This window comes from Pleurodeles waltl, chromosome 5 (assembly GCF_031143425.1).
Source record: "Pleurodeles waltl isolate 20211129_DDA chromosome 5, aPleWal1.hap1.20221129, whole genome shotgun sequence".
NCBI classification, from domain to species: Eukaryota; Metazoa; Chordata; class Amphibia; order Caudata; family Salamandridae; genus Pleurodeles; species Pleurodeles waltl.
This window is the reverse complement of record NC_090444.1, coordinates 818,257,179-818,283,855: the sequence shown is the minus strand read 5'-3', so window position 1 is coordinate 818,283,855 and position 26,677 is coordinate 818,257,179. Positions and strand designations below refer to the sequence as shown.

The 26,677-nt window shown below is 44.2% G+C and overlaps 1 protein-coding gene across 1 annotated transcript in view; it reads left to right on the top strand.

Annotated features, from left to right (window-relative positions):
- C5H6orf58 (chromosome 5 C6orf58 homolog) overlaps positions 1 to 2,718 on the top strand; it is a 491,403-nt gene extending 488,685 nt beyond the window's left edge. Inside the window, exon 6 of the mRNA XM_069236737.1 lies at positions 2,324 to 2,718. Within this exon, the coding sequence (XP_069092838.1) occupies positions 2,324 to 2,499 (176 nt within the window). The 3' untranslated portion in view covers positions 2,500 to 2,718. The remainder of the gene's footprint in view (positions 1 to 2,323) is intronic.
- The last annotated feature ends 23,959 nt before the right edge of the window (positions 2,719 to 26,677 follow it).

Genomic DNA, 26,677 nt, shown 5'->3' with positions numbered 1-26,677 from the left:
TCTGTGCCCTTGATTTCTGCCTCCCTACAGTATTCTAATGAACAACTAGATTGCTAACATTCTTCACCTGACTGTAGCCTATAAAACTGCTAAAAAAAAACAAAGAATTAAGTGTTTGCAGACTTTTGTCATTGGGCTATACCTGGGCTACATTTGGGTGATATTTGTGCTACATTTGTTTTCAGTTTTCTACTTCGATTCCATCAAGATGGTGTTCAGATGTGCCATACTTTTGGTATAAATTCAGAATGTTAGCACTCTAAAGTTGCTCATCAAAACACTAGTAAAGCTGCTGTTCACCAGGATGTAAACCGACAGTCTGCTGCTGGTGGTGAAATTGCATGCCTCAGTCTGCATGTCAGAATGTTTTCATGAAATAGAAGAGAAAGCTATTTGAGAACCACTTAAAATATGTTCTAATTTTAATTTCTACAGCACTAACCATAATTTCTATGACAAAATGAACCCCCTCATTTTGTTCCTTTCTAAATTAAATGTTTTAAGTTTTACCAGGTAGCTTCAGGTGTGCCATAGTTTTATCATAAGTAAGACTGTTAGCACTCTTGCTGTTCTTTAGAACACTCTGGGAGGCTGTAGGAGAACACAAGGAAATCAGGTGACAAACTTTTGGGAGTTAATGGTTTGCTAAGAATGTCAGATTTTATTATCATATGGCTGAGAAAGACAGCATGAATTTACAGACAATATGCTCTCATTTTAGCTTCTGGAGCACCTTCTATTATCTGTATTTGAAAATCATGAGAAAACAGTTTACTGTCAAACGTGATCCACGAAATCCCAGCAGAAGGCTTTTTCACAGGCTAAAATCACCTTAGAACACACCACAATTCCTAAAATCAGTACGTTACCATTAACAACTTGATATACCTTCTCCTTTTGGTAACCCTCAAAACCTGCCATTCACTACAATGCATTTCAATGGGTGGTATCATGTGTATTGGTCCCAAGATGGCTGTCAGCACTTTCTGGTTGAAGTGCTGGCAGCCAATCAGATCGCGCACAGAGCCAAGCCCTTATAACCTCCCAACCCCGCGCCGCACATGGCCTTTGGCCATGCGCAGCAGGGGTTGGCCACAGGGCTGTCTCTGTCAGTGGCTCTGTGAGTGGGTGCGTGAGTGTCTAAGTGGGTCTCAAAGTGTGTGTGTGAGTCTATGAGTGGGTCGGCGTGGATGCATGAGTGTCTGAGTGTGTGTGTGAGTGGCGCATTAGTCTCTGCGTGCATGTATGAGTATATGAATTAGTGTATGAATGAGTCTGTGAATGTTTTAAAAAAAATGTTTTTGCCTATTCTCAAATATTCTTGAATATCTTTGAATATCCTCTAATATTCAAGGATATTCGAGGAAATCATGCCTGGTGAAGAAAAATCTTTTTAAACCCATAATCGTACCCTAAAACAGCCCCTCTACCCTGACCCCTTATACCAATTATCATTTCTATTTTCATTTCTATTTCAGCCCCGGGGACCTTCTCCCATAGTATAAAATGGTGGCACCAACTTTCTAGTCAGGTTGTGGCCGGGCGGTTACAGTAGTTCTATTCACATTTGTGAAAATTCATGAATATCTGCGATTTATTCGAGGCCAAAGATATACACATTTATTTCCCCTCTATTTTCTCAATAACTACTGAACATATTTACACCAAATTCTATGGGAATTAGCATGGGAAACACAACTTTTTTAACACCACCCTTTTTAAAATCTATTTCCTAACTATAACATCCCTGTAACCTTTGTTTTTTTCAGTGAATAATTTTGAGATCAATTGTTTTCAGTGTAAGATAGTTTTCCTTAGTATATCTTTCCTTCTACAAGCCCATACGGGAAGTGAACAAGTGAGGTCATTGGGGGGCTTTCCATCACTTTTAGCAGAACTTACACTTGTATCTTATTACTTTAATTTACCTCTTGTTGACAACTTACCCAATAAGTTAAAAAATATGTAGGTGTTTCCAAATTTGCATTGGATTTAGATGACCCGGCTCTAATAATTTCTTAAGAACTCCCACACATGTAAACAAAACAGTGCATTGTATAATATATGCAATAACGAATACATTGTAAACAGAAATATTACACACCGGTGCATATTTCATAATTTTCTGAATTATGTGTAGATAACATATGTGTACTGTAAGTCACAACTTTTTCAATTCGTAATGTCTCCATTAATGTAAATCTCAAAATAATTAGGAATGAACCTTGGCAAACTGTTTTACTTAGCTTGCTCTTGCTCTTCCTGAGGCATATTTTTTTACTTAAAATTGTATTAATGTTCTTCCCCACTCCCTGCCCTCCAGGAGGAAATCTGTTGACCCTGTGGAAAATTGTCACGTGTTCACCTGAAGGAAGGACAATATGTCGAGAAATTCTTCAAAGCATGATAGCAGGCAAAACACCTTCTCTCGTCGAATTACTTGGCATTTTGGAACCCCGTGCCATCACTACTAATTGCATCACTGACCCATTAAAATAATGTTTATATTTTACAGCTGGAAATGAATAAATTATATCTGACTGCTGTCTCAAGAAACAATGCCACCTTCTTAAATTCTGGGTTGGTTTCAGTTAAATTATATTTCGAGATTATGGTTGCCTCATTCAAATTATTTGACCTTGTTAAGAATAATTAAGCTTTCTATTAACCTAACAGTTTAATGATCTATAATTTTGGAAATACTGAAATAAATCTGTAGCGAACGAATGTGTTTTATTGTGGTTATTTGACTGTTGATGTTTTCTTCACAGAGGGTGAACCTTCTTAAACCTTCTTTGTCCACCTTTGCTACTTTCCTTTAAAACAATGGTCTTCAAACGTTTTTATGCTGAGTCCCTGTTGCATCAGAAAAGTTGCCTGGCCTGGCAGGTAGTCTGCTTCAATATTGAAAAGTGCATGTTAAATATTGCCAACAGCATATTAGCGGTGTTAGGGTCTTTGTAAAAATAATTTTCATTGCTTCAAGCCCTTTTCTTCACCTTCCAAATAGTAAATGCAGAGTGTGGCCAAATAAGCAGGTCTGGCTGAAGCAGCAGAGCAGTATTTCCTTATTTACACTGAACGCACACAACACAACACGGAGCAGTTCAAGCTTCCGTAAGGCATGGTCATCAGCAGCGCAAGCGGTCCTTCAAGCACAAAACAGTTATAGAAGAGGTAGCAGCAGTGTGAACGCCTCACACAAACAAAATAGGTATAGCACAGGTAGAAGAAAGTCAAATGTGGACGGAGAGGCCCACTACGCAAGCCTTATGAACCCAATAGTATTTGCAAGATTTGATTGTATGACTTTCAGTTGCCTTTAACTGTGAGAGTAAAAGTCATAGAGAGAGAGAGTGGGAGGATGATATTTTTCTGCAGTCCTCAGACTCCAAACAGCGTTTGTAAGTGGAAATGTATGGTCGGAGGCTGCTCAGAGTGTTGAGTCAGTTTCTGCTACTGGGGCCCCATCCCCTCTACAAGTCATCCAACAAATACTTGTCTTTTGTTGATCACTAGGAATTCCAAATCCTGCACTCGGACACCCTCAATCAATTTTGAGAGGGCCCTCATACTGCCTCAAGGATCTGATAGGTGGAATTCTTGAATTTAGTCTCAACCCCTGGTAATTAGTTCATGTCACGATTCAGTCCTGTAGGAAAATGCCTCTTTTTGATCACTCCAATTGTTTTTTTTTTACTCTGTGCACCGAGACACTGCTAACCAGGCCCCAGTACTTGTACTTTGACCACTAAAATCATTTTGAAATTGGCTTTACTAATTTGCATATTTAACTTCCCTATTGTAAAAAGGAGTGAAGCAAGGGTTTGTAAGTTAAATTTCACTAGGGGACTGCAGCTCCAATTGTGCCACCCATTGCAGTGAGAGTGTAAACATGATTGCAGGCCTACCATTGTACGCGGCTGTGTCAGCTGTAAAACTGCAATTTGGCATGCCAAAATAAACCCTTATGACAGGTCAAAACCTTTCTTTTAAAATATTAATAAGTCACCACTTTACAGGCCTTACAAACCCTCAAGCAGGGTGCATCGTATTTAAAGCAGAATGTAGAAATTTAATGTTACACATGTCCTTAAATTGATAAAGTCCGAAAAATAATTTTCTCTGAAGCAAGCCTGGCTGTTCCATAGGAAAGCACCGAATTACATTGTTAAATTTAATAATGCTAATGTTGGTTAGGAAATAGCTAGAAATATAATTCTAAGACTCTTTTTAATAGTTATTTAAATTCCAATTTAATTGTAATATTGAAATTGGGGTGACTTCAATGCAAAAGGTACTTTTTGAAAGTTACATTTTCCCTGCCTGAAGCCTCTAGAGGCCTATTCGAATGAGCTACAACTGATGAGGACAAAGGCCTTGGGTGTCATGAAGTGTTTCTATTTCTTTGATTAGATTTTTTGTTTTTAGGTGTTCTTTTGTTCATTAAACATTCTCTATTTTTTCAAATTGAAATGGGATTTTTATTGTGTTGTGTTTTTCACTTTTAGCTATTTTAGTACTTCTAATGTGTTACACATTTTTGTAAGGTATGAGCCCATGTTTAAATGATTGAAACCTTACATGGACCTTACAAAGCAATGACATTATTGCTTGTGATGGACTCTCATCCACACCACCTAATAATTCACTTTTGCCATCAGTCCATCTTTTGTCTACCATGGCACCTCAAACAGGAACAAGTCAAATACAAATCAACCTTGGTCCTCCTCCAATAGAAACAGTCCAGTCTGAATTACCAGCCCAGGTCCCTCTGAACAAAAACACAAACTATCCCAAACTTGTTTTGACCTACTTGTGCCTCATCCATCATGTACATTATGAGAGTTATGAATAACAAGGAACAACGTCTAATCAGACCTGTTGCACTTAGGGTGGTACACTGTGGAAAATAGAAAAGTGATGAGCGGATTGCTAGAATTAATGACAGCCACTGGTGATTAATCTGGGCCGAAGTAAACTCCATTATTTTTATGCCCACCATGCCACACCTGCTAGCAACCAGTCAAATGTAAATCAACCGTGGTCCTGCTTCAACAGGAACAACCTAGCCTGAACTTCCAGGTCAGTTTCCATCCAAGCAGGAAAACAAGCAACCCCAGAATGGTTCTGGTCTATTTGTGCAGCTTAAGTCCTGTGGCAGAGTAAACAAGGGATCCACGTCTGAGTATGTTCGGCACAATGAGATGTACTAGGAGCATAGCAGAATTATAGGCTTTGTCAATGTGTTACAAATGTTTCTTTACTGTTTTGTCTCTATAGCCTAGTGTTGTACATTGTGTGGTAAACACGTGTAATTAACATTTAATTCCATCCTTTACTTACACTTACATTAATATGCAAAATAAACTAGAAAGATAATTTTCAAGTTCACCAAAAATGTGCTGGGTTGTTCACATTGATATCACAAGATAGAGGTTTCAATTCCCTAATGCCATTTTAGTGATGAGTATTGAACTGTGTTTCATTGTTTTGTTTTCTTGAAAGCATGATAATTATGAAATGAATTTAATTAAAAATCTAGACTTTTTTATTTTAATTAGTTTGTTTCCCAGATCAGGGTAATAAGGTAGAACATATATCTTGTTTACACATCTTACAACTAATTGCTGAGCTGCTAGTTGTGAGCAAATTAGGGTAGGGTCTCTCATGGCATGTTTTCTAACACGTACAGTTTTATTTGAGTTTCCTATATTTAGCCAGTTCACAACACCACAGTTTCTTGTTTGAGAACTAAAAGGCTGTCATTGATATACACAGCCTTCAGTAACTTAAACATGTGGTAGACACTTCACAAGACATTAAACAATGTTTTTTGTGTGTCTATCATCCCAAGCACATTCTTATTGTACCATTTGAAATTAGATGTTTGAACAAGGGTATTGCTATCAATGGTGCAGCAGGTGCAGTGACACCTGGCCCTAAGGCTGCAAAGAGGTCTTGGCATATTATGGGTGTTTTGCAACCAGAATGAGAGTTATCAGGGCCAGTTTTACTTGCGTGCACTAGGGTCCCAGGCACCCTTGCTACATCACTGTATTTGAATCAAAGTTATGGCACTGTTGTTCAAAATAATGCCCCCTTTCCATAAGTGTGTGGCACGATGGGCCAGATTACACAGATTGTTAAGAAATTTGATATAATAGTTGAGGGAGGTGATTACCCACAACAAGTAATAAACATAACCTTGTCAGGATGAACCCATGATGTTACTAAATTAACCTGAGCTCAATCCCTGGATAACTATGGCACAGAGCAGACAGGTGGGGCAAGGAGCAGGCTGTGGCTGAAAAAGGCTCAATGAGTTCAAATACTGTTGTTGAGAGGTTCTGATGAAAAGGATTTACTGAATAAGCTCTGAGTGGGAGTAACGCAAATCTTTGGCTTAGCGGCAATGGACCTTCATCAGATCAGCTTGGCAGTTTGGTCCTGGTCCCCCACAGGTCTTTGGAGCCAAAAAGGTTCAAAGTCCCAGGTTTCAGGGGAAGTTAGGAGAAGTACACTTCTGACAACAGCCAAAATTAAAAGACCTTGGCAACAGACCTTGGGAATCAAGGCTCATCTCAGCAAAGGACAGCACAGAGTCCAGGGTAGCTCCAGTTTAACTCGTCAGTCGAGCAGATGCAGAAAAGGCCTTTGCCATTTGTTGTGTCCCTCTAGCTTGAACAGGAGGTCATCCTTATGATGCTTGGAGTCCACTTTTTTGTCTTGGGCACAAAAGGAAGAGCAGGTCCAGAGACCAAGGCTTATATCAGGCAGCAGACTACAGGTCCAATCCTTATCTGTTATCTCACAGATGCAGAAAGTGTTCTGAAGAGGGTATTGTGGAAGCCACATTTACATTTGACATCATCCTGCGGGTGGGAATGATTTGTGGTCGCTCTCTAACCAAAAGGATAAATGTTGCCAATGGCAACCCTACCAACTTTTGCAGCACTTCCTGTGTGCACAATTGCAAACAATCGCACAGGGCCCTTATCTGCCTAGATCCAGAATGGTGAAACCCTTCTCCCCTTGTGCAGTGCCTGTCTACCAGTCCCTTAGGTGTGGCCATGTGAAATAAGAAAACCCTCTTCTGGGGTTACTCTAAACTGGTTATAGGCACAGTTACTCTCCCAATGAGATTACTGCATGACTGGCTGGAGGGTCAAAAGAGGGCCCTGCCCAGGTGTCAGGTAACATTTGCCTGCAACAGTGTAGGTCTCTTTGAAGTTTATTAGGTGCTGAGGCACAGCCCAGATGATCATTCAGCCAAATATACCGAACAGCTCCCCATACCCAATGTATTTGTCACAGCTCTAGGAGCAAGTTCACACCTTGTGAAGTTAGTTAGATGCTCAGGCACAGCTCAGACAGATTTAGCCAGATGAACGAGCACTTCCCCACACCCAAGTCTTTTCTCATAGCTCTAGGAGTAAGTTGAACACTCATCAAGGGAGCTGATCAGCTGCCAGGTGACAGTTGGACACAGGCAAATGGACAGCCAGAGGCTTTAGGCAGGAAAAATGTAAGTTTATGAAAGTTCCCTTTTCAAAATATTTGTTACACATCCAACCTCACCAATTAGACTTATAATAAATATCACAAAAAGCCCCAAAAGTACTTTATAGGAATTTCCTAGCCAGAGATAACAATATTGAATGTATTACTAGATCCCAATGTTTTACTATGGAACAGCCAATCCTGTTGCAGTGAAAATAGCTTTTAGGTCCTGCTACTCCTGTCATCCTTAGGATGGTATTCTCTCAAACTTTCTGCCTGCTTGCCTCATACTTTTGCTGATTCATTTTGTTGGCCTTAGGACTCTGAGCACTTCACCACTGCTGACCAGTGCTAAAGTGCATGTGCTTCTTCCCTAAGCATGGTAACAGTTGTGTATACACAATTGGCATATTCAATTTACTTGTAAGTTTCTTGTAAAGAGGTATACCATGCTACTAGTGGGCCTGGCGCACTGATCGTGCCACCCACTGAGGTACCCCTTTAAACATGTCTCAGGTCTGCCACTGCAGAGCTTGTGTGTGCAGTTTTACTACCACTTTGACTTGGCATTTAAAACCCGTTGCCAAGCCTTAAAAATCCCTTTTATTAAACATATGTCACCCCTAAGGTAGGAACTAGGTGGCTTATAGGCAAGGGTGCTCTGTAAGTAAAAGGTAGGACATGTACGTTTAAGTTTTACATGCCCTAGTAGTGAAAACTCCATAAGTCATTTTTCAAGGCCTTCTCCTCTCATAGGCTAGCATTGGGAATCCCTGGATGCACTTTTAAGCTGTAATTCCTGATTGGAAAGGAGCAGCTGTGTCAAGTTTCATATCCTTGAAATGGTAATGATAAATCATCTTTACTGGTAAAGTCGGATTTGCCATTACTATTTTAAAAATGCCACTTTTAGAAAGTGTCAATTTCTCTGCTCTTACTACTCTGTGTGCCTGCTAGAAGTCTGGGTGGGGTGGTTTCTAGGTGGGGTGGGTGACAGCTACACTTTGTGCATTCCCTTTAGACAGTCACAGATACAGGAAGGCTAGGTGTGTCTGAGTACTCATCTGCATTCACCCTCATGCATCTGATTTCTGATGGCTTTTCCTGGTTAGGAAGGGCAGAAGGAGAAAATACTTACACCTGAATAGGCAGTGCCTGTCCCACACAAAAGGCTAATTACTCCCTACTGATAGCCTGGAACCAGAGCTGAGGAATAAAGGATACTTGTGCACTTCAAAGACCCTTCTTTGAAGTCGCCCCCCACTTCAAAGGCACATTTGGGTATAAGTACTGGGTCTCTGACCCCACCAAATCAGATACTTCTGGACCTACAACTGGACTCTGTCGGAAGAACTGCTGTGCTCCATCAAGGACTGTCAGTCTGCTGTACTGCTTTTCTGCTGTGCTGCCCTGCTGCCTGCTCCCTCTGACTTTGCTGAGGGAGAGCTGAACTCTGCCTTGCACCCAGTGATCTCCACGTTTGCCTGCCTCCTGTTGCTAGACACTCAGTGACATCATATCCTCTACCCCTGCTCTTGTGCCTACTTCACTGGAAGTGAACACAGATACTTGCACCAGCGAAAGTGATCTCCTGCCTGCTGGAAGCGGCAACCCTACGCATTAACATTGTTGTGGGAGCAGAACCAGTGCATCACACTTGGAACCAGCACTTCTCCATTGCATTGTCACTGCAACAGAACCACTGCATTGCCACTACTGCTGAAGGAAAATTGGCGCATCCCTTCAATACGTGGAGAAACCTAGCGCATCAGCTTCAGAACCGACATTGCAATTCAGATACTTCACCTTCAGAAGTGACGCATCCCCAGCACTGCCGGAGGAAAATCAACACATCTCATGTTTACTACCAGGATCAAGGTACTCTGTTCCCTGGGCTCGCATTGCTCCTGTACCTGCCGTGGTCCAGCGGAACCTCAACTAACCCCTAAAATACTATTTGCTTCTAAGCACTCCTATTCTTCTAAAATTCATAACTCAACCTCCACTTATTGGATTTTTGTCGTTTTGGTCTTGATTTATTTATAACATTACTGTGTATTTTTCTAAGACTGTATGGAGTCTTTTTGTAGTGTTTTGATTGTGTTACTGTGTGTATGTGTGTGTGTGTGCGTTTGTGTTTGTGTGTGTGTTGGGGGGTGTTGCACAAATACTTTACAAATTGACTCTTTAGATAAGCCCTGCTGCTCTGTGCCAAGCTGTCAGAGGGTAAGCACTGGTTATATTTCATTATGTGTCTGACTTACCCTGACTAGAGTGGTGGTCCCTGCATGGACTGCATGCATACTCCTACCAACTAGAGACCCCATTTCTAACAAGTCCTTTTCAGTGTAAGAACATCTTTAACAATAAACTTGGACAGGAAGTTCTACTTAGAGGTAACTTGGTAATATTTAAACAGAATGTTTCGGCCTGCCGAAAGGGGTTACTGAGACAGGTTAAAGTCTCTGTTTAAAGCTGCACAGCTAGGCTACAGATAGCTGACCTTCAGTCATGTTTATACTGGGACTGTAGTGGAAGGCGTAATAGATAATGCAGTCCACTTGTGACAGTGACAATTAACCTACAGGCCATGGGAACACTTATACCATATACTTGGGGCTTTGAGGTAAGTAAAACATGGCAATGAGGAGGTATGAAAATGTCATTATTTTTAAAGGAGCTACAGTGGCACCATACCACCCGTTAGCAGGGATAAAGTGCACAGAATTCCAATTCCAGCAAAAGCAGCCAAGGCAAAAATCTGGGTGTACACCTTGCAAAAGATGGGCATTTCCAAAAAATTGCATAACACTGATTTCATTAATGACAAATGTAATTTTGAAGTAACGCTTGCATCAAGCCTTTGACCCCCCCAGAGACAAATGTGATTTCAATCTGTTATTTTTAAGACCTTCCTATGCGTAAACGAGATTTAAATAGTTTTCATATCATTGTGCCTTTAAATGCTATTAATTTTAACTATACTTATGTGGGGATTTTATTTTGTTTTTCTTAACTGTATTATTGCTTTGGTGTTTTATTTCGTGTACTACATGCAATTTCAGTTTTTTGAGGAACACCTTTCTGTGTGTGCCTCAGTGCTAAGGGTATGCTACAGATTACTCACAAAATAGGCATTACATTATTTTGACTTACATAAATACATTTTTTTTGCATTGGACAGTGGGAACACATTTTGTGTTTGCATTTGTCAGGTCCCATCACAAGTGAAATCAAAATTATATAGTGCAATTCATGTAATCCATCTCATTGTCATTCATGAGAATGAAAAGGAGGCAGCATAAAGACCTCTTTCAGGAATGTACATGTATTTGGAAAATGTTTTCATGTTAAACTGAGAATATAATACAATTCATTCTTGAATATAACTAACTGCACACCTGAAGGGCTAGTTTCACAAGCTGCTAGGGAAATACTACTTAACTCTGCAAGCTATTTAGCAATGGTGAATCCACTAGGGCCTATTCACAAAAGCATTTTGGAGTATGTAGAAGTTGTACTCCTTTAGTACTATTTTCTATACTCTTACATGCCTTTGGAAATTGGCCCTACAAACATCTAATACAGGAATAAAATGGCATTTCTTAGTGAATATCATATGCAATAGCACAAATAGAAAGGACTGTGCCCTCCTCTGCGCATTTACTAATAGGGAGTCAAATGTTTCATGCAAGAGATTGTAAAAGGTGCTCATATTCATAAATGCTTCGCTGAGCCAGTCCCCCAAAACATGAAATTAGGGCCAATTCACAAAAGCAAGCATGAATACATAAACAGTACTAAAGAAGCTCTCTTCCCCATCTTTCAATCGTCATTTCAGCAGAAGGAGAGAGGTCCCTCTCCCACTGGTGCTGCCCACTTGTTATGCTGTGCTGCATCTTTTCATAAGAGGAAGTGACAGCTCTTATTTTAAAGTGCTATGCCACATACCCCTCATATTAGCAGCAGAAGACTGCAAGCGCTGAAAAGGCCTTAGCCAGATTGACAAAGTTTAAAAAAATTAAGACCCTGCTTTTGAGGTTGGCAGCTGGTACTTTGTCACCAATATGATGGATATCTTGTCCACCTTATTACAAGTTGCATAGGGTATAATGCACTTATAATATTTTGTGATGGAGTAACCCATCTGCCAAACTGTAAATCTGCCCCTAAGCAGGAATTGGGAGGAGTACCCAATGTACAAACAATTAACATATTTTAAATGTAAAACCTAACTGTGAATTAATGGCTCTTGCAATGCAGTAGCACTCATGATGTAGTGCCTGCTGATGATGGTTAGCCATTGGTTAGGCCTTATAAGTCGTTATTAATTTGCAAAAGCTGATGTAATTTGTTTTCATTGTTGCGAAAAAATAAAACATTATATGCAATACAATTATTAAATGCTTTGTTAGCATGCTTCTAGGGTATACATTCATATATTAATTTCAATGGACATGCTTAGGAGGAAACAAAATAGCTATAGATTTTCAAATGAGCGCATAGAAATTCTGAGGTTATTTCTTTTACCTCATATCATGATCAAGAGCTTTATTTGTCTCAAAATAAACATTTAGAATGCAATATATGGAAAATATAATAATTGACAGCCCTCCACAATAGAGATTGGGACTTAACAACATTCTAGCTTGCAGAACAGCACAGCTCTGACTTAAGCCATCCAAAGCTATTTGATACTGCTTGTCTCGTAAAATATTGTCCACCAAAGACATAACTAAGCCCTGTTTGGCAGATAGCCCTGCACATAGGCCAAAGATAAATTAAGTACAGGTACAATTGTGGGCTGAGGCAACATACTGGTCCTCATTACGGTGTTTCTTTAGACCTGTTAAGATTAGGGATGTAGGGATTCTAAAAATTCAATGTATTTATGACGTCCTTTTTCACAGTAATTGCATTTCTCACTTATTCTGTCATTACGATTTTACTGATTGCTGTGATTATTTAGTTTATTTTATTTTGCACCTAAAGAAGCTTAAAATAAAGTCTTGCAATAACACTGCAAATTTCATGTGCGTGTAGGCTTGTAGCAAAAGGATGCCAGAACTCACAACAACAGTAAATAAATATGCCCGACTGTCTCTGGCATTGTTACTTGTCTGATAAGCATTAGCTTCTGGTAAGCTAAGGGAGATGAATGAGTCATGACGTTTATATTCCTTTAGATCAAAATTGGTATGTTGGTCCTAACCTGTGCTTTTCAGAGAGCCACGAGAGATCTACTCAGTCATGCTTACACACTTTAAGAAAAGTTAGCACTGTCTTTGCACCATTTTTTTAATGCAAAAGTGGTGTTAACTCAATGGCATATTTATATGTTGAGGCTGGAGCAGTCTAGCATCAAAATGTTCGGCTAAGCGCCATTTTTGGGAGCGCCACCTCACCTTACTTCATTTAACGACAATTAAATGTAAGGTAGGTGTTCCCTCCTAAAAAATTACGCTAGGCCGCTAGTGCCAAATTTAGAACCCAATGGAAAAACGATGCACACAAAGGTCCTGGTCCAAAACTTTATGCTAAGTCTGATTAGTGTCAACATTTTAAAGCCCGGTCAGACCAGGCATAAAAATGAGGCCCACATACTACTACATAAGGGAAACACACAGAAGGAGCATTGGACTGGAACTGGACAACATGGACCTGTTACTCCATTAGCTTGGCACCCAGAGAGGACAACAGCAAGGACACCAAGTGCCACCAGCTCCACCACAGCAACTGCAAACACCACCACAGCAGCCACAAACATAGAGAAGAAGGCGGGAGAGGATCTTTCACCAGCATGCAACCATCCTGGCCCTCAGTCATCAGACTCTACTGTCTGAGGCGGAAGTCCATTGTATGCCTGCTCCACCACATTGCACCAGACATCACAGCAAGAGTGCAGAGTCACACAGCAATTCCACCCATGACCAAACTCCTGGATGTCCTCCACTTGCTGGCATCAGGTTTATTCCAGATGACTGTGGCACAAGTGGGTGGAGTCTCCCAACCATCCCTCTCTGCCTTCCTTAAGAAGGTCCTGGATGCCATCATCAGACTCACACTCCACCAAATCTGGTTCCCCACATGTGCTGGGTGCAATAGACTGCACCCACGTCCCACTTGTCCCTCCTGCAGCAACTGACCACCTCTACAGAAACCACAAACATACCCACATCATCAATGTGCAGGCCATTGTGGACCACTGTGGAATTATCTCAAACATCCTTGCAAAATATCCATGAAACGTACACGATATTTACATCTTCAGGCAATCCACTATAAACCAACAATCCCAGGATGGACAATATGGCTACTGCATACTTGTAGACATACAATCATAACACACACAACACAGCAAACGTATACAAACAATACAAACACCACACCAAATACACATGGACCAGGAAACACAGATCTATAGACCACAACACATATGCCACACTACAACATATGCAATGCACATCACCCTCACATACGCCCATATCTACAAGTCCCTGGCACCACCTGACTGACACATAACTGGACAGACAAGTGAAGCAATGTCCCCATGAATTGAAAAACTGGACTCAAACAACTACATGTGTCCACAGGTTCACAACAAAACACAGATCCTTCACACATAACACTTACCAAGGAATCGCTCTGCTAGGTGAATTGCATTGGCCATCCAAACTTCAAACAACTCACATATTGGAACTGCCCCACATTTACTATGCTGTAAAAATCTCAGGCAGCACTGATATCTATTGCCAACTGATGGTGACATCACCATCTACATATCAGCAAAATATAATAGAAATACTCATTGTGCACAACTTTCCCTTGTGTGGTGCATAGTGTGCAGCACACATTGAAATACAACATGACTATCAATGAAAAATCATGTGCAGGAAAGTACACCTCGCAGCACACCAACAAACATACCTGTAACTCCCACATCTCCATACCATGATACAAGGGCACTAACAATTGTCTGCGGCAAATTAACTACTGACAATGTACAGGGAGAGGCCAGAAATGCATATGAATGAGGATACATGGAACCTAGCAGGGCTGGACTTCTGATGCAGGGCAATGCTGAAAAGCATAGTATGCCCTGTCCTGTCCCACAGCTGTCTGAAAAATCTTGCATATATCACAATACATCCCATATAACTGTCCCACAATGGGCATATGAACCTCAGGTACATATGTATGCCAGCCAGCAAATGCCAACAACAAAACTTTGTGCAAGGGAGGTAGTTTAAGGGCAAAGCAGTGAAAATCACATCTAACACACAGGGACCTACACCTGTTATATGGCACACAACACACAAAATAGGTACACATGTCCACCTCATCACTCTTCTGCAGATCTACAGTGAAGGCAGAAAGGGCCACATGTCAGAAAAGTTGGGCAGCATCTAAAGCAGCACTACTTTACTTGTGCACCCTATCGACCCCCTACTCCCAACATGCAACCACCCATCCAAACAGGAATACAAACAATACCAGATGTAAGCCTGATTCACCACTCCACTCAAAAGAAATATGATCAATGGCACCTAGCAATTAACTAATGTGCATGATTGACACATGCTCTCTCACACCTTTGCAGCTGACCAAAGTTATGGCATCCAACCATGGGTCATGACACCATTTGTAAATCCTACAACAGATGCAGAGCAGGCCTACAATGAAGGCCACATAAGGACCAGAAATGTAGTGGAGCAGACATTTGGCTTCCTTAAATCAAGGTTCAGGTGCCTACATCTTATGGGAGGAGTACAGTTAAATGCACCACCCATTGTCTGCAAAATGATCCTTGTGTGTGCCATTTTGCATAACATTTGTCTACTCACGCATGTCCCTTGTGATTGACAAGTAGATGTCCCCAGTGCGGAAGATGACAACAATGGTGTACAACTGGAGGAGGGGGAACAACAAAACACTGCTGCTTGAGTACGCAGAAGACAACTAATTGTGCAAAGCTTTTTCACATAGAACTGTACTCCAAGAATCACCATGTAAATACTTCAATAAAATCACGTAAACTCAGAAGGTTCATGGCGTACTCATTTATATCACATACCAATTGTAACTTGCCCATATCTCAGAGAGCATGACTACACCATAACAGTTGTAAACAACTTTGGAACATAGGCACTGATTTAAGAGGGCCCAGTGCATCCTTGTTCAACATTAGCGTCAAACATCTCACGCTAATGTGTACCAATTATGCCAATAATTAAGCAGCAGAAATTCATAGTGGGGCAATGCATGGATTGTGCCACTTTGTAACACCTTGTGCCACAAAAATGCCAGCGACATCCATTAAGTATGCAAGAGGGGTGTACAGCCGGTGGGGGGAGTGCCAAAATGGGGCAGTGAAACCTAACAAAAACAACTGTGCCATATATTCTTGCTACTTTGAACACCAGCTCAGAGCAGCTGTTTACAGGGGGCATACCATCGGTACCAATGGTTCCCTAAGTACAGTTCAGGGTTAGGGCCAAAATGTTAGCTCTAACCCTGAACAGTAGATCAGTTGCGTCAAATACCTTCACTCTATTGCCCCCTACTCTGTGCCATAGTGTGCAGTATTTAAAATACGGCACACACATGGTCACGCCCAATCATCTAAGAATGTGAATGTAAGTCAAGCAATGTACTAACAAGTCCCAGACCCTTGGCAAATTGTATGTGTGAAGAATGACATAGAAAGGTTAATTGTATAATTCAATCTACTCGTAGCTGACATGAGTAATCACAGTACCAAAATACACTGTTTGAGAGGGTGACATAGTTTGCAGAATGCTGATGTGAGCATGTGGGCATATATTACAAATGATGTGAAGCTACAATAGAAAAGTTGTGAGAGAAGTTGGAAGACTTGGAGGGCTGGTCCTGCTGAAATAATGTATGGATATTAGTGGTACCTCAAAAAACTAAGGGTCTGGCCATGGACCTGTTTGAGGATGATCTCATCCTGAAACAGCTGCAAAGATGTGGACTTTCCAAAATCTTTTCAGTGGAGGAAGCCCAGTGTATCCCAGGTGCACCATGAAAGCCTGGCGCACACACTTGTCCCACCATAGCAAGACTTGATGATTGAGGAGGGGTTATTGGATGATTGTTGTAGTTAATTTCCAGGCAAGATACAGAGGTCCAGTCAACGTAGGTGAGGCACACAGGATATTCACTCCCTTAGGCTGAACCCCAACCAGCTTTGGCCCAGCATCCCCGGGGTGTGCTCCATTCACTATAAAGTGGGATGTCCAAAGTTAGTATGTCAGCCCTAAGGATACTATCCTGGAATGTCAGTTGACTAGGCAACAAAGTCAAACGAGGAGTGGTGCTCCAGTACGTCAAACCAGACTCCCCTGATATAGTTCTCCTACAAGAGACTCACCTCCTAGGTAATATGTGTCATGCCCTTGACCATGGGGAAAATAAAAAGGCTGCTAAAGTGGACCATACCACCTCCTCCACAGGAATAGTAATCTTGGTGAGAAGAAAGCTTCCCCTGGTCATTTAACAAATATTCCCGATTGCTGGGTCCCTATGTGGTGCTCTGTGGGACCTGGGGAGGGCATCCTAAACATACTTTCAGTAGATATCACTATATGACTTCACGATTCTGTACTACCAGCCCTGACCACTCTGCTACATAGGTGGTCATTACAACCCTGGTGGTCGGTGTTAAAGCGGCGGTAAGACCGCCAACAGGCCGGCGGTAAAGAAAATGGAATTACGACTGCGGCGGAAACCGCCAACATAGACAGCCACTTTAACACTCCGACCGCCACAGCGGTAGAAACAAACACATCGGTGGTCACCGCCAACAGACAGGCGGAGGACAATGTACCGCCCACAGAATTACAACCCACCAATCTACCCCATTTTCCGGGGCGGATTGACCGCAAACAGAAACACGGCGGAAACAGGACTTCGAAGGGAAAACGCTCACCTCTAGGTCTAGGAGTCCCAACCACTGGCGGTGTTATCAGGGGAGCCTTTGGTTTGCCTCCTGTCTTGCTACTGGCTTGACAGGTGACACAGGAGCTGCAAAACTCCCTGACTTTTTCTTACATTTGGGGCCAATAAATATGGTTGACCAGCCTCTTCCAGGTCTTGGTCTGTCCCAAATGACCAGCTAAGGGGATATCATGGCTTAAGGTAAGGAGGAATTCTCTATACTTCTGGGGGACCACTACTCTCCTAGTAGCCCCTGGTTTGAGGGCCCTTGCCTCAGTGTAGAGAACTCCATCCTCCCAGTAAACCTTGTGGGACCCACTGGTATCCCCTTGTTCTTGCCTGGCAGCAGTCTGCCTCAGGCCCTCAAGAGTGGGACACTCTCTTTGTCCCTGGCACAAATCTTCTCTGGTGGGCCCACCTGCCCCTTGCAGTTCTGCCAAATCAGGCATAGTTTGCAGGGAAAGTGTCCCTCCCTCAGAGTTCAGATCCTCCCCCTCAGGGTTGGATTCTTCCTGACCCTCTGTACTTGTTGGGGCTGGCAATCCAGACCCAGTGCCCTTTCTCTTTTTCTTGGAGGCTTGGCCCATTGTTCCAGGGTCCAAGTGTCCAGCATTTCCCTGTTGTGCTGCCTGTGACCTGGTCACAGCACACACCCATTCAGGGAGGTCAAGCATCTGTGCATGGACCCTTCTCTCCACTTCTGACCATTCAGATGCTTCAAGATCATTTCCCAGCAGACACTCTACTGGGAGGGCAGGAGCTACAGCTACCTTTTTAGGGCCAGTCACACCTCCCCATTCCAGACTCACCATAGCCATGGGATGGAGTTTGGTTCTGGTATCTGCATAAGTCACCTGGTGGAAGACACAGGTAAGACCTGCTCTGGAGAAACCAGCTTTTCTGTGACCATTGTCACACTGGCTCCTGTATCTCTCAGAGCTTCCACTTCAGTCCCATTGACTTTAGGCCTCTGCCTATACCTCTCCATGATGGGAGGTAAGGTGGCCATAGTTGCAATGTCCACCCCACCCACGGATACTAAGGTGACTTCAGTGTACCCTGATTCCACCCCTGGGCCAACTTCCACCCCCAACCCTACACTAGCAATCCCCTGGGATTGCCCACCAGTGGGGGGCTTCTTGGAGCAGATAACATCTCCTCTTTTATGTCCAGGTTGATGACAATCAAAACACTTGCCGGCCTTAGCAAGCTCCTGAAACCTTCCTGCTTTAGCAGGATCAAAATTCTTTCCCTGATACCCTTTCCCTTTAAAAGTGAATTGGCTCGGGGCTCCCCCTACCTGAGAAGTTTTTGGGGACTCTTGTGAGGACTCTTTGGGCTTTTTATTATCTTCCCCTGGTTCTTCCCCTGAGAAGAACCATGTCCTCCCTTTTTCTGATCACCCCCTGGGGGTTTCTGGTTAACCCTACTTCTTAACCAGTCATCTGCTGCCTCCCCCAGCTCTCTGGGGTGGGTCAACCTAGAGTCTACTAGATACTGGCGGAGCCTCTCTTGGACACAATTAGTTAGAAGGTGCTCCCTCATAATCAAATTGTACAGCCCCTCAAAGGTACTTACCCTGTTGCCCTGTATCCAGCCCTCCAGTGCCTTTACTGAAATGTCCACAAAGTCCACCCAGGACTGGGTGCTTGTCTTTTGGGTGTCCCTAAACTTGAGCCTATACTGCTCTGGGGTCAGACCAAACTTTTTAGTCAAGCAACTCTTCATACTGGGGTATGAGTCTGCATCCTCCCCACTCATGGTTAGGAGCCTATCCCTCCCAGAGTTGGGAACTAACTCCCAAAGAAGTGAACCCCAGTACTGAGGCTTGACTTTCCTCATCTGGAGGGCCCTCTCAAAGGCCCCCAGCCACTTATCTATGTCATCCCCCTCTACATAGGCAGGAACCACCCCTTTGGGTAATCTGAGGGCAAAACCCCCACCCAGGGACACCTCAGCCTCTTTATCGCTGCCACCATCTCTTTTCTCTTTGCTTGCCCACTTTTTCTTTTCTAGGGCCAGCTTCTCTGCTTCCAAAGCTATGTATGCTAGCTAGGCCTCCAGCTCTTTTTCTCTGATGGATGGGTTCTCTCCTCCTGAAGGGACCCCCTTCCTACCACTAGCTTTGGGCCTGCCCCTAGTGACTGTATCTACTGAGGACCGTTCTTCCTCTTCCTCACTTAGGCTCGGATGCCTTCCCTCCCCTGAGTGGTTAGAGTTAGCATCTTCCCCTTTTTCTTCCTCCTCAGGAGCTTCCTCTGTCTCTACCTCTTGGGCCTCAGCCCATGCTCTCAGGGATTTAATCAGGATTTGCTTCCTGAGTTCTGTGGTTGCAGGCAACCCTCTTTCAATACACAACCCCCTAACCTGGACTACTGTCAGTGTGGGTAGGCTAGCCAGATCAAGCTCCATGGTTCCCTAGTTTTGTGTCAACAAAAACTTTTTGCAAAAATTGGAAACAAGAATTTAGAAAAATTACAAAAATTCAATAATTGAAATTAATCCAAAATAATAATTAATAAAAAAAATTAAAAAGTAAAAATTAAAAATTAAAAAAAAATATTGTTTTGCACTAAGACAATTTAAAGGATTTTTAATTTGTTTTACTTAAACTGTAACGTGATACTGAACACAAGTACAGGATCCCACCGCTGCCACCAAAAATGTTGGAAAATGGGTTATTGGCAAGGGCAGGTAGGTACCTACACCTAGCAACAAGCCACTAACCTCCACCTAGGTACAGTTAGGTCTCAGTAAATTAATCCCAGCTCAACCCTTGGTAGCTTGGCAACGAGCATCAAGGCTTAACTTAGGAGACAGTGTGTAAAGCATTCAAATATCACAAAACAGTAATTAAATAAAACACAGGAAACAGTTTAAAAATCCAAAACCAATTTATAAAAATAGTTTATATTTTTATCTTTAAAATGATACAAAAACGATTAAAATCGGTTCAGGGGAACCGGAGATATGAATTTTTAAAGTATTATTATTTTTCTAGCGCTTAGAAACAAAAAGCGCCAATCGGGTCATCTGGTTGCACCAGGACCGGGACAAAGTCAAAGTTTCAGGCCGACCGCGATGGAGCCCTGCTCGGCTACAAGTCGCGGGAGGCCTCGGTTGAAAAGTTACCTTCTGACTTAGTCTTTATTTTGAAGTTTTTCTTCACCGGGACGAACCTGCCAGTTGAATCCGACCTCCTGGAGCCCTTGTCCGGATAAGCGATGTGGGTTTCCTCGGTGGTGATTTCTACCTTCGGACTTAGTCGTTTTTTCGAGATGAAAATCCTTCGACCGGGGTAAACCTGGATCTTGATCCGACGTCCGTGGAGCCCTTCTCGGATACGATGGCTGGGAGGTCCCGGTCAACTTTTTACGTTCGGACTTAGTCTCTTTTTCGGATGTTTTTCTTTACCGGGACGAACCACGAAGTCAGGCCGGGTCGCGGTTGAGGCAAGCCGGCTAGAATTTCCGCGGCGGGTCGGTCCCTCTCTGGAGCTTTTTTACAAAATTTGTCAAATCTTCTCCAAACTTCTGGGGCTTCACCCAGATGTTCTTTTAAGGTTCTTTTGGGGTCCACAGCTCACCCCAAGGGTCCAGAAGTTCTGTGATGGTCCTTGGGGGGGTGCAGACTTCAACTCCCAGAATGCACCTGGCGCAAACTCCTTTTTGGCCACTGGGCAGTGGTCAACTGGTCTCTTTTTTAGGAGTTGGTGCAGGGGACTCTGGATAGCAATTTTTCACCTGTAGCAAACAGGGAGTCCCTCATTGAACCAGTTGAAGCCAGGCAAAGTCCTTCTTGTGGTGAAGCCCAAGTGTGCAGCTGGTGCAGTCCTTCTGAGTGCAGGGTCCAGGTGCAGGCCAGGGGTCCAGCAGGGCAGTCCTTCTTCTCCTTAAGTTCCTTCTTCTTGAAAGTTGGCGGGGATCTGAGGTGTGGGGGCAGGTCTGCCAGTTTTATTCTTGCTCCTGGGTGAAAAGCAGGGGGGCCCTGGTTCTCCAATCAGGTACAGGGTCGTCCCCCTGTGATGACCACTTCCTGGGAAGTGTGGCAAAAATCCATCCCAAAAGGCAACAGTCTCTAAAAATCCAACATGGCTGAATCTGATTTTTGGAGGTTACATCTGGCTGAGCCCACCCACTGGTGTGGCTAAAAATCATAAACACACCCCTCTCCTGCCCTCTCCTAATCTAATCAAGGGGGCACCTAGCTGTCTGGGGTTGCAGGATGTGGGGGTGTTGCTGGGTGCTCCAGATGTCTTTCTCTGCCTTTGAAGACCAGTTTGGCAGCCCTCCCCCTTCCTGCCTTACCATCTGCTGAGGGGAGATTCTCTCCCCCAAGCACATTCCTTTGTGTGAAGCCAGGCCACTTCACACCTCATCAAAGTAGCCTGGCAGAAGCTGCTGTAGGCTGGCCAATCAGAGCACAGCAGCAAAAACAATGCAGAGCTGAAATTGGCAACTTTTTAGGTAAAGTCTAAACTTTTTACCTGAAAAAGTTATATTAAATCCAACAACTGGAAGTTGTGGGATTTATTACAACAATTAATTTGATACCAAATTCTTGGTATGTAACATTTAAGGAGACTTTAAAATTTTAAATAAAGTCTGCCCATTGTAGCCTATGAAGGCCATTTACTTCAATGAGGGAAAACAAATTTGGCTGTTTTTACCTCACCAGGGCTTATAAATCTATTTTTATAAAGTCCCTGCTTATAGTTACATGGCACCCAGCCCTAGGGGCACATAGGGCACACCTTAGGGGTGACTTATATGTAAAAATAAGGTAGTTTAAGACTTTGGAACTACCTTTAATTCCAAAGTCGAATTTGCATATAACTTTAATTTAAAAGCAGCCAGCAAGGCAGGCTTGCTTTTAAAATGACACTGGGCACCTCAGCAGTGCACCTAGGTGTGCACCACCTATGCTGTGGTCCCTAAACCTACATGCCCTACCATATACTAGGGACTTATAGGTAGGTTAACTTAGCCAATTATAATTAGCCTAATTTTCATATCCATTTTACACAGAGCACAGGCCCTGGGACTGGTTAGCAGTACCCAGGGCACAGCCAAGAGTCAGTAACCACCAGTACCTATCCAAAAAGAGTGGGGGTGATCAGGCAAAAAAGGAGGACTTTCCTACACTGCCCCCCCCAGATGAAAGGTGATGGGTACTAACCTACACCCTGGTAGTCCTCATCAGCTAAGTGGAAAAACCTGGAAAGGCCATCTGCATTGGCATGGGCAGTCCCAGGTCTGTGCTCCACTGTGAAGTCCATCCCCTGTAGGGAAATGGACCACCTTAACAGTTTTGGGTTTTCCCCCCTCATCTGCATCAACCATCTGAGAGGTCTGTGGTCAGTTTGTACACGGAAGTGAGTGCCAAACAAGTAAGGCCTCAACTTCTTCAGGGACCAGACCACAGCAAAGGCCTCCCTCTCAATGGCACTCCATTTTTTCTCTCTGGGGAGTAGTCGCCTGCTGATGAAGGCAACTGGGTGATCATGGCCCTCTTCATTAACTTGTGCTAACACTGCCCCAATCCCTTCCTCTGAAGCATCTGTTTGCACTACAAACTCCTTGCTATAGTCAGGGGCCAGTAACACTGGTGCTGAACACATAGCCTGTTTTAGGGTGTCAAAAGCTTTCTGACACTCTGGGGTCCAAATGACCTTCTTGGGCTGTTTCTTGGAGGTAAGCTCAGTCAGAGGGGCCACTATGGTCCCAAAATTCTTAACAAACCTCCTGTAGTACCCAGTCAGGCCAAGAAAGGCCCTGACCTGAGTCTGGGTTTTTGGAGCCTCCCAATCCAGGATAGTCTGGATCTTGGGCTGGAGAGGTTGTACATGGCCTCCACCAACAAGGTGGCCCAGGTACACAACAGAGCTTTGCCCTATCTGGCACTTGCTTGCCTTGATAGTCAGGCCTGCTTGAAGCAGGGCCTGAAGCACTTCCTTCAGGTGGACCAGGTGGTCCTTCCAGGTGGAAATAAATACAGCTATATCATCCAGATAAGCTCCACTGAAAGATTCCAACCCAGATAGGACTCTGTTCACCAACCGTTGGAAGGTGTCAGGAGCATTTTTCATGCCAAAGGGCATCACCTTGAACTGAAAGTGGCCCTCTGGTGTGGAAAATGCTGACCTCTCCTTAGCTCTTGGACTTAAGGCAATCTGCCAATATCCTGAGGTCAGATCAAATGTGCTCAGGAATTTGGCAGCCCCCAACCTGTCAATGAGCTCATCAGCTCTAGGTATGGGGTGAGCATCAGTCCTAGTGACTGCGTTTAGACCTCTGTAGTCCACACAGAATCTCAATTCTTTCTTCCCACCTTGGGGATTAGCTTTGGGCACCAGTACCACTGGACTGGACCAAGGACTATCAGAGGGCTCAATTACCTTGAGGTCCAACATCTTAGCCACTTCAGCTTTGATGTTGGCCTTGACCTGGTCAGACAGCCTGTACAGCTTGTTCTTGACAGGCAAGCTGTCACCAGTGTCAACATCATGGACACACCAATTGGTGAGTCCTGGGGTCAGGGAGAACAGACTAGCAAATTGTCCCAAAACTTGCTTACAGTCTTTTTGTTGCTGGTCTGTCAATTTGGGAGAGAGTACCACTCCCTCCACTGACCCATCTTTTGCCTTTGAGGACAGGAGGTCTGGCAGAGGTTCACCCTCCTCCTCCTTCCCTTCATCAGTGACCATTAGCATGGTCATGTCTGCCCTGTCCTGGTGGGGTTTCATCCTGTTAACATGCAGGATCCTGTGAGGATTCCTGGGGGTGCCAAGGTCCACCAAGTATGTGACCTCACCTTTTTTCTCCAGAATTGGATAGGGCCCAGTCCACTTGGCCTGTAGTGCCCTAGGAGCCATGGGCTCCAAAACCCACACCAGCTGTCCTGGGTGATACTCAGGCAGGGTAGCCTTTTGATCATGCCAGAGCTTCATGAGCTCCTGGCTGGCTTCCAGGTTTCTGCTTGCCTTCTTCATATACTCAGCCATGCGTGACCGCAGGCCCAGTACATAATCTAGCACATTCTCCTTGGATTCTTTGAGAGGCTTTTCCCAAGACTCTCTCACCAAGCACAATGGGCCTCTTACAGGGTGCCCAAACAGTAACTCAAAGGGGCTGAATCCAACCCCCTTCTGTGGCACCTCTCTGTAGGCAAACAGCAGGCATGGGAGGAGGACATCCCATCTCCTCCTGAGTTTGTCAGACAAACCCATGATCATGCCCTTCAGGGTCTTATTAAATCTTTCCACGAGACCATTGGTCTGTGGGTGGTAGGGGGTGGTGAACTTATAAGTAACACCACACTCATCCCACATGGCTTTCAGATAGGCTGACATAAAGTTTGTGCCCCTATCTGAGACCACCTCCTTTGGGAATCCCACTCTGGTGAACACACCAAGTAGGGCCCTAGCCACTGTGGGAGTAGTGACTGTCCGGAGGGGTACTGCCTCAGGGTACCTGGTGGCATGGTCCACTACCACCACAATGTACCTGTTACCTGAAGCAGTTGGTGGGTCTAGGGGACCAACAATGTCAATCCCCACCCGCTCAAAGGGAGTCCCAACCACTGGCAGTGGTATCAGGGGAGCCTTTGGTTTGCCTCCTGTCTTGCTACTGGCTTGACAGGTGACACAGGAGCTGCAAAACTCCCTGACTTTTTCTGACATTTGGGGCCAATAAAAATGGTTGACCAGCCTCTTCCAGGTCTTGGTCTGTCCCAAATGACCAGCTAAGGGGATATCATGGCTTAAGGTAAGGAGGAATTCTCTATACTTCTGGGGGACCACTACTCTCCTAGTAGCCCCTGGTTTGAGGGCCCTTGCCTCAGTGTAGAGAACTCCATCCTCCCAGTAAACCTTGTGGGACCCACTGGTATCCCCTTGTTCTTGCCTGGCAGCAGTCTGCCTCAGGCCCTCAAGAGTGGGACACTCTCTTTGTCCCTGGCACAAATCTTCTCTGGTGGGCCCACCTGCCCCTTGCAGTTCTGCCAAATCAGGCATAGTTTGCAGGGAAAGTGTCCCTCCCTCAGAGTTCAGATCCTCCCCCTCAGGGTTGGATTCTTCCTGACCCTCTGTACTTGTTGGGGCTGGCAATCCAGACCCAGTGCCCTTTCTCTTTTTCTTGGAGGCTTGGCCCATTGTTCCAGGGTCCAAGTGTCCAGCATTTCCCTGTTGTGCTGCCTGTGACCTAGTCACAGCACACACCCATTCAGGGAGGTCCAGCATCTGTGCATGGACCCTTCTCTCCACTTCTGACCATTCAGATGCTTCAAGATCATTTCCCAGCAGACACTCTACTGGGAGGGCAGGAGCTACAGCTACCTTTTTAGGGCCAGTCACACCTCCCCATTCCAGACTCACCATAGCCATGGGATGGAGTTTGGTTCTGGTATCTGCATAAGTCACCTGGTGGAAGACACCAGGTAAGACCTGCTCTGGAGAAACCAGCTTTTCTGTGACCATTGTCACACTGGCTCCTGTATCTCTCAGAGCTTCCACTTCAGTCCCATTGACTTTAGGCCTCTGCCTATACCTCTCCATGATGGGAGGTAAGGTGGCCATAGTTGCAATGTCCACCCCACCCACGGATACTAAGGTGACTTCAGTGTACCCTGATTCCACCCCTGGGCCAACTTCCACCCCCAACCCTACACTAGCAATCCCCTGGGATTGCCCACCAGTGGGGGGCTTCTTGGAGCAGATAGCATCTCCTCTTTTATGTCCAGGTTGATGACAATCAAAACACTTGCCGGCCTTAGCAAGCTCCTGAAACCTTCCTGCTTTAGCAGGATCAAAATTCTTTCCCTGATACCCTTTCCCTTTAAAAGTGAATTGGCTCGGGGCTCCCCCTCCCTGAGAAGTTTTTGGGGACTCTTGTGAGGACTCTTTGGGCTTTTTATCATCTTCCCCTGGTTCTTCCCCTGAGAAGAACCATGTCCTCCCTTTTTCTGATCACCACCTGGGGTTTTTTGGTTAACCCTACTTCTTAACCAGTCATCTGCTGCCTCCCCCAGCTCTCTGGGGTTGGTCAACCTATAGTCTACTAGATACTGGCGGAGCCTCTCTTGGACACAATTAGTTAGAAGGTGCTCCCTCATAATCAAATTGTACAGCCCCTCAAAGGTACTTACCCTGTTGCCCTGTATCCAGCCCTCCAGTGCCTTTACTGAAATGTCCACAAAGTCCACCCAGGACTGGGTG